This window comes from Camelus ferus, chromosome 10 (assembly GCF_009834535.1).
Source record: "Camelus ferus isolate YT-003-E chromosome 10, BCGSAC_Cfer_1.0, whole genome shotgun sequence".
NCBI lineage: Eukaryota > Metazoa > Chordata > Mammalia > Artiodactyla > Camelidae > Camelus > Camelus ferus.
The window spans coordinates 33652392-33661666 of NC_045705.1; the positions used below are offsets into that span (position 1 = coordinate 33652392).

The window sequence follows — 9275 nt, forward strand, 5'->3', positions numbered from 1 at the left end:
TTGATACATGTACATGTTGTGAAATGATCACCACAATAAATTCAGTTAATATTCATCACCTAGTTATATATTTTTTTCCTTGTGATGAGAACTTTTAAGATTTACTCTCTTAGTAACTTTCAAATATACAATAGAGTGTTGTTGACAATAGTCATCATGTTTGACATTACATTCTCAGAAGTTATTTGTCTTATAACTGGAAGTTTGTGCCTTTTGACCACCTCCAGTGCCCTCACACCTCACTCTGCCCCCCCGGACACCCCCTCCACCCCTTGCCTCTGGCAACCGCAAATCTTTATTTCTATGAACTTGTTTTTTTTTAAGAGTCCCCATATGAGGGAGATCATGTACGTATTTGTCTGACTTATTTCATTTCTAATGCAATGTTGAATAGAAGTGATGAAAAGTGAAAATTCCTGTCCTGTTCTTTTTCTTTTTTTTTTTTTTTTTCCTGTCCTGTTCTTGATCTTAGGAGAAACTTTCCAATCATTTCCCATTATGTAGATTCATTATGTAGATTTCTCACAGACCCCTTTATCATGTTAGGGGAGTTCCCTTTGATTCCTAGTTTGTTAAGGGGTTTTTTTCTTTTCTTTTTTTTTTTTTTTTAATCAAGGATGGATTTTGGATTTGTCAAAAAGTTTTTCTGCATCCACTGGGATGATTGTACTTTTTAAAAATATTATTAATATGTTGAACGACTGGTTACTTTTGGAATGTTAAACAGTTCTTTTATTTCTAGGATAAACTGCACTTGGTCACAGTGTAGTCTTTTTTTTAATCATCAAAGAAAGTAGAAGATGTTCCTGAGTATTCTTGGTTAGTTACAAAGATCACAGATGGTATCGCCTAAAGTCATACACCAGTTTTAAAAGGATTTGTAGTTCTGAGTCATCTAAACTCCTCTATTAAAAAGAGAATGCAGAGAGAGGCATAAGCACTGGAAGGAAGAAGAGGCAAAGAAGAAATGTGAGATGCCTTCATCTTCTGAGAAATATGTTCTGAAGGAGGCAGTTTTGATTTGAATTCAGCCCTGAGGGTGCAGGACTGGTCGGGAGCTCGCTAGGGATGACAGCTGCGTGGGCTGGAGAGGGCGGATCAGAAAGCACAATTTTAGGACTGATGGTTTGGCGTCTGTGGTATTTGAAACTGTTCATTCCCCCCTTTTCCTTGGAAGAATTTTCACTTCCTTCCCCGGCCTTCCTGACGCTGCTGTGTTCTGGTTTTCCTTCCTCCTTGGCTGCTGCCCCTCAGGCTCCTTGGCTAGGTCCTGGTTTCTGAATGTTAGAGTCATCCAGGGCGTGGTCACAGGTCTTTCCCTGTAGTCACTCCTCGGGTGATTTCACCCAGTCTCATGGATTTAAGTACTTACTTAAGGTATTTAAATCAAATTCAAATTCTTTACTGTGACCTGCAAGATTCATCCAGGTTTGGTACTCAGCTACCTCCGTGACTTTATCTGCTTACCCTCTCCTTCCCCCTCGTCCAGTACACTTACTATTCCCTGACGATGCTCGACATGTTCTCGCAACAGGATCTTTATTCCTGTTCTTTTTTTTTTTTTTCTTGGAATGTGTCCCCCAGATCTTCTCATGGCTTACCCCCTTATTCTATTCAGTTCTCAGCTCAAATTCCTAAGATAAGCCTTCCCCAGCTCCTGAACCTCCCTGCCTAAAACAGCTACTCCACCCTGTGTCATCGGCTGTCCCCTCACCCTACTTCACTCTTTATCATACACCTTCTTGTTACTCATATTATAGCCAACATTTATTTATTTATGTGTTCATTGCCTGTCTCATGTACTATGAAGTAAGACCCCAAAACCAATGGTGCTGTCTTATTTACTTTTGACTCTCACTAGGTACTCAAAAAAGATTTGTTTAGTGAATAAATAAATGAATATTTGCTGATACTTTATACATTAGGTTTTACAAATCATTCCACTCAATGTATGCATTTTTTCCTAAACATTTCTTTTTCATTTATGCAACCTGCAGTTAGATGGCAGGGGTTTCTGTTAATTTATTCAGAAACCTACAGGTTGACTTTTCTCAACTATGGCATAAAATTCGGTTGACTGTGCTTTGCACAAAATCTTTCTGCTTTCTAAACCAAGTGACATGAATTATTGACTAAATATTGTCTTTGCTTATTGAGTCTTAAAAATCACTTAATTTTTTTTGTCAGTTTCTCTTTTTAGTTTGTGAGTGTATTAAGGGCATAGACTGTGAGTGAATTATTCATCCTTTTCGTCCCAGGACCAGACTCAGCCTGGTAAATAGAAGGTTTATAACAGATGTTTGTTGAAATGACAATGATTTAGGGACATATAAGCATATAGGTACAGATTTATGCCTTTCTTGTATGAAAAATTGTTAAGAATTTCATAAAAGTTTGTGATTCTCTGTTTTCTTAATCAGTTGTCTTTTGTGTCTTACCTTAATCTTAATTCATTTTCTCAGCTTGCACAGACATTTCTCCAACTTGCACAGACATCTATTCCTAGCCAACTCAGCTTCCCTATTACTCACTGCAGGTGGAGAGGTGCCTTCGAATGGATGCAGCCTCCTGTGCAGCCTATAAGGCAGGAAACTGAGGTCCAGGACAAGGCCACGGGGATGGTGACCAACGCAAACCAAATGACCTGGGTCTAACCATCAAGGTTCTTATTCTATCAAACGTGGGCTAGATGAAACCAGAATAAAGACAGAAAGTTACAGCTCTGCCTTACAGATGTTTATGCAACTGAGAATATTTTGGTACCATGTTAATCAAGGTGGTTTAATAGGCAAGGCAGTTTATTTTCCTTAAAAAAGTCATTTTTACTTCCTAAAATGACGATCACTATAAAATGTTAAAGCAATATCAGGTATAATATAAATCACTCTATGCCGTGAAACACAACCCCCGTTTTGGTTATATATTAATGATTAACAAACCCCAAATGTAAGGAACTTGATACAATAAGTCATTTTGTCGTCACCTCTCACAGTCCTGGGAGTCGACTGCGCTCGGCTGGGTGGCTGTCACTCCCGTGCTCACAGTCAGGGCCTCGGCTGGGGTCAGAGGGATTTCCCGCACGTGCTGGGTGACTGGTGGGCGGGGGTGCTCTGAGACCTGCTGGCTGGAGCCCCTGGGGCTCCTTGAGCATCTCCCTCTGCTCTGTGTGGTCTCTCCAGCACGGCGGCCTCAGAGTGCTGGGCCTTTGTGCATTCTAACCCAGGGCCCCAGAGGTGGAAGCTGTGCTGGCTTTTCTGAGAGCCTTGGGACTCGTGCAACAGCCCCTGGGGGATGCTCTGCTAGTCAAAGCAGCCCCCACAGCCTTCAGGCTCAAGGGGAGAGACACATTCCATCTCCTGATGAAGAAGTGGCTAAGTCCTTCAAGAGCACGTGGGGTGGAAAATCTTGGAAAATATGATCTTCCACAACCACTGCTGACGTTCTGTTGACTCTCCTCCCAGGCGTCTCTCTCTGCATATTCTGTTTTACGTAAATGGGCTTTAGTGATACTTGCTGCTACAAAGCCGTCTTTGTTCATATTAGAGCACTTGCTATATTTCAGAAAGAGAAGCTGAGGTTAGTAACGTGGCTTGTCACACGGTGCATTAGTGGCAGAGTTGGACCGGAGTCCAAGTCTCTTGATTACACATCTAAGACTCTCTACTACTCCACGTGGAATAATGGAAGCAGAGGTCTGTGACGTTTCATGTTGGAGCCGGGAGTGGAACAGGGTGGATTTTGAGGTGCTTGAAGAGGGCAGGACTATTAAGAGGCTAGTTTGCTAGCCCATATAAAAGCAGGTGGATTTTACATGAGTAATGGAAAAATCTCAAATAAGCATAAAAGTTTAAGAGATACCATAGAGAAAGGCAAGGGGCTGATTATCTATTTCTTCCTAAAGAGGTTGGATTATTGAAAGTTTAGGGAAGAACAGAAGTCAGTTTAGACTGGGGACGAATAAACCAAATTAGGTGGGGCAGGTAGATTGGAGTTGGAATCCAGGGAACAGTTGAAGAAAAGGAAACAAATATTCTAGGCATCATGGGAGTTGTCAACTGTACACGTCCATTTAACCACAAATGGCTTTAGGATGTTGGGATTATTATTCCAATTCTACAGATGAAGAAGAGGAGTTTCAATGCTTAAATAATTTCCCTTAGACCACATAGATGGACCACAATTTGCAGAAAAGCCAGGATTTAGAATGAATATTTTCTCTGCACCTCAGTGCAATTGTTAGGGGGAAATATATTCAATAACTAGCAATAGTTTGCTCCAGTGCCCGAAGTAATTTAAAAGAGGATTTGGACAGGGTAAAAATCCACATTCTTCTGGGTAGCTCAAGGGTATTTTTAAGATGGATGTCTGAAGTATGTCCCCATCAGCTAGTAGGCATCTAAATTCACAAAATTCCGGAACTGGAGGAAACGCAGAGCTCATGTGGTTCAAGGATTCTTTAGCACATCAGGGTCCCCAAATGGATTTTGCATTTTCAGAACACAAATGTCCAATTCCATCACTGGAGTCTAGGTTAGTAGATCCAAGGTGGGGTTTGGAAGGAAAGCAGCCAAACCTGATTTGTAGCCTTTTCTCAGTCACGGAGAATTCTGAGTTTGACATTCCATAAAATCTCCCTTGCAACGAATTCAAGAACTGTATAGGTATATACTGGACCCAAGATACATGACAGTCCTGCTGAAATGGCTTTGACGTGACATGAACACTTGCGTCTGTTTGTTAAATTTGATAATGGAGGGCTCTGTAACTGATGGGTAACCCGTGTTTGCTGAGATGCAGCTGACCAGCAGGTGGGTACTAGTCACACACCTCTAAGGGGCTACGTGATAAGCAAGGCAAATAAAGTGAACTTTGGCTCTTCTCTCTCACGATGGTCAAGCCCAGTGTTCTCTCTCATGATCACGCACATCCCAAGTATGGAGTAACTGGGGTATTTAGAAGGTGTGCCTGGGAACCGTGAGAGTCCCTACCATGCTGTCAGTGTGTGTGCTGTGTGACTCTCCTGTATCCTTTCTTACAGCTTGATTCTTGGTGTATCTTGTGAATTTAATTTCCAATCTGAACCCAGGACAACTGCAGCTGGTCAAGCCGTGAAGGCATTGCAGGCATTACAGGATCTGATGGTGTGAATTTGGAAAAAAATTCCTCCAGGTAATTCTGTTGTACACCTTCAGCTGGAAACAACTGGGACCAATGACCTCATTTTATAGATGAGAAATGAGGTTCTAGAAGGTGCCCTGACGTGCCTGAAGTCTCATAGCTTCTTGGGGACACAGTCAGAACTTAGAACTCTTGTTTTCTATACACATGCTCTTTGGTTTTCCATCAAAATGCACTTCCCAAAATGTGTTTTGTACAACCCAAGTCCCATGTACCACTCTGTAATGGATCAGGTTCTGTATGATTGAATAAGTTTAGTTTTGAGAAATGTTGCACACATGTTACCTTCCTGGAGATTTATACTAAAAGCTCCCAGAAGTTTTCTTTTTATTTATGTATTTATTTTCTAACTGAGGTACCATCAGCTATAATGTGTCAATTCCTGGTGTGCAACACAATGTCTAAGTCATGCGTATACATACACATATTAATTTTCATATTCTTTTTCATTGAAGGTTATTATAAGGTATTGGACATAGTTCCCTGTGCTATACAGCAGAAAATTTTTTTTAAAAAGTCTATTTTTATATATAGTGGCTAACATTTGTAAATCTCAAACTCCCAAATTTATCCCTTCCCACCCCCTTTCTCTGGTAACCACAAGATTGTTTACTATGTCTGCAAGTCTGTTTCTGTTTTGTTGATGAGTTCATAGTGTCTCAGAAGTTTTCTATTAAGACATTTTGCTTCCCTTAGCTCAGAAATGCCCCAAATTATTTGAACGTGAAACTCTTCATTTTTATAACTATTCAACATCTCACTGAATAGCAGTTTTGATAAAACAAACTTTGAGAAAATCTGACCTAGAGAAATTTAGATTCAAGGAATTAGTAATAAATGTCCTCAAAGATGCAGAAGCTAGACTGTAGGTGTCACATACGCTTGTTATCATCTAAGGTATAAACACTTTGCACAAAAGTTAATAGTAACATAGATTATAATCAAGATATATATTATTCTTGTGACTTACCATGGGCATTTGGGGTCTTGCTTCTAAGATCAGAGCTATGTGGAAAAGCGCCAACCCCTCAGAGGTTGAATTAAGAGGCAGATATCTGAAAGTTCATTAAAAACTTAACCATCACAAGTACGCCTCAAGTTCTGGGCAGAATTATCCATGTTGTAATGGGGATAAAAGGAATTCAGTTGCCCAGGGCATCAAAGGGAGAACCCTTTTCCTACTGATGAGTTTTCTCAGAGCACCTTTCATGTCCTTGTTCCTCAGGCTGTAGATGAAGGGGTTCATCATGGGTGCCACCACAGTGAACAGTACTGCACCAGTCTGATCTCTGTCATTAGGATGAGTGGACGAGGGACAGAAGTAAACCCCCACCATGGTCCCATAGAAGAGTAAGACAACTGTCAGGTGAGAGCCACAGGTGGAGAAGGCTTTCCACTTCCCCTCTGTGCATGAGAGTCTCAGGACAGCCCTGACGATGCGGACGTAGGAGAAGAGGATGAGGGAGAAGGGGAAGGTGATGACTGATAAGCCCACGACAAGCAACACAAGCTCATTGACGACTGTGTCTGAGCAGGACAGTCTGAGCAGAAAGGCCAAGTCACAGAAGAAGTGTGGGAGAGCATTGCTGTCACAGAAGAGCAATGGAAGGAGCAGGAGAGTGTGTGTTAGGGCAACAGCATTACTGAGGATCCACAGGATGACTGTGAGCAAAATGCAGAGCCTGGGTTCCATGATGGTTGTGTAGCTCAGGGGGTGGCAGATAGCCACAAAATGGTCATAGGCCATGAAGGAAAGGATAGATTGGCAAGGAAGAAGTACATGGGGGTGTGAAGGTAAGAATCCAAGCCAACGGCCAGAATGATGAGCCCATTTCCACCCACGGTGACCAGGTACATACCCAGGAAAAGCACGAAGAGGAGCTTCTGCTGCTCAGCCCAGTTGGAGAGTCCCCGGAGGAGGAATTCAGAGACGGTGGTTTGGTTTCCTTGATGCATATTTCTGCCGACCTGGAGAAAGGAACACAAGGTCTTCATATCCCCACAAGAAAGCTCAATATGGTCCCACTCAACTGTGGCCACCGCAGGGAGGAGGGCACGCCCTCTGGGCTGAAGAGGAACGAAGGGCAGAGAAAGACTACTTAACAAGGAACTGTGTCAGCAGAGCAGAGCCTCAGGGAATACCTTAGGAAGAAAAGACAGAGACAGGATAGATATTTCTCAATGAACATGTTTTAAACTCTAACATGATTCTGAAATTGATTTTTACAGTTGGCTCCAAATGTAGTTTAAATGTGCTAAATTGAGGACAATAAGTGAGGTATATTCCATTTTCAAAGGCACTAGGTATCCCTGAAGGAATTGCTTAAAAACAAACTAATTGGTCCCAAGACCTTTCCCACCATTCACCTCCGCCCCTTAAATCTAAGAAAACAGAAATCTGAAGAGTCGTGAAAGTGAAGAGTTTGGGGAAGTAGGGACCCCTGAGGGTTGGGGTGCTCACAGAATATACTGCTGTGTGGGTGCTCCTTCCCACTCAAGTTGGGGGGGGGACTCCAACAGAACTGCTCTTGGGGAATGTGTATAAAACCTAAGCCCAGAATTCTACTTCATTCCTGGCTAGATTTGAGGGGAATGGAGAAAGTTGAGGGGGCACATAAGAACCTAAAGCCTTGTGTCAGCCTCCCCTTCTAAAGCTGGGAGGCCACTGGATCAGCCCACTATGGCATGGCGGGAGGCAGAGGGGAAGGCGTGGTGGGGCAATCCTGCGTCCTCACACGTGGCACAACATGAGCAAGTGAGTCACCCAGAGGCCAAGTGAATGCTGCAGGAAGTCCTTGAGCTCAAGCCACCTTGGTGGGACTCCTGCCAAGAAGGAACCTGCTGGGGTAGGAAGCTACAGCAGTAAGAGGTCATGGAGTGGCTCTCTTATGAAAGAGGGGTCAGAAAGAGATCAGGGAGAAACTTCATTGCCCTTGTCAGGGGGCAGTCCCTGAAAAGACCTCTGTAGAATCCCACATGTTCTCATGACAGAGCGTGCCTGCCACACACAACTCCCCAACTGCTAGTATTCCCTGGCAGCAGACTTGAAGACTTTCCCCTTTTCTCACTCCCATTCTTCGTTCTTACCGCTTCCAGCTACACAGCCCCGAGCTGCACATCAGGCTGAGCCCAGGAGGGAAGACACATGTTTTTAGGATGTGAAATTGAAGTTTTGAATTGGGTTGGAGTTTTGAATACCTGGAGTACTAAAATTAAAGTTACTTTTTTTAAAAACTAATGGTGACCAGAAAACTACAGGGACCTTGCAAGGTGTTACTCAACTGCAGGGAAGGGTGACTGGACTGAGTGGGGTTTTCCTTGTGATTAATTGGAAAGGAAATTGGCTTGAGAGCCAAGAGGTGTTGATCTTTGTCCTTCTGCTCTCCTCCTGTCGTCTCCCTCTCATTTTCTCTCTCTTGTCTTCTTATCTTCAAATCACGTGTCCATCAAAGATTAGAGACAGCATAGTCCCCAGGCAGCTTTTTGTTTCCATGAAGAAGGAAAAAAAAAAAAAAAAATCTCCACCCCTGGGATTCTGGAAAACTGAAGGGCAGTGGAGACTGGAGCAGTGGCTCTGAGGTTTCTTTGCTCCTTAGAAGGTTGGCTTAGGGAGGGAGAGAAACTTATATGCAGAAGTGAGATGAAAAACAAAATTAAAATGAGATAAAGAACCGGCAGGCATCCAAATCTAACTTCAGGGCAAGGTACCACCTGGCCTTAGAGGGTCCTGTGGTCACTAGGCGCTGGGCTGGTTTGTGCTTAACTAGCAGGAGGAAGTGTGTAGTTTTGAGCGACAATCTCCAGTCTCGCCTCCCTGTCCCACCTCTCCCGCCCACCATCAGTCCAGCATAAATAGCCCTGAGTCCCTGAGGGCCTGCCGAGCTAGGTAAGAGCAGTGCTAAGTTCCGAAAAGCCTCACCTCTGAAAGACGGATCTCAGGAAGTCACTGGAATCTAGACCCAGTAGCTTAACTTGTTCTTGATGGGGTTGCAGGGGGGAGACTGAGAGCAGGTCTTATGTAATTTTTCAGAATGAGATTCTTTTCCTAAGCACCAGAGTTAATAGAGTCCTGGTGCTGGGCTCACATGGGACATTAA

General features: G+C 43.2%; 1 protein-coding gene across 1 annotated transcript; it reads right to left on the reverse strand.

Annotated features, from left to right (window-relative positions):
• Positions 1-6289: 6289 nt before the first annotated feature.
• LOC102505214 (olfactory receptor 1S1) lies at positions 6290-7173 on the reverse strand. The gene is given in 2 exon segments (XM_032490497.1): positions 6290-6927; positions 6930-7173. Coding segments are annotated over 2 exon segments (882 nt in total).
• Positions 7174-9275: the final 2102 nt, after the last annotated feature.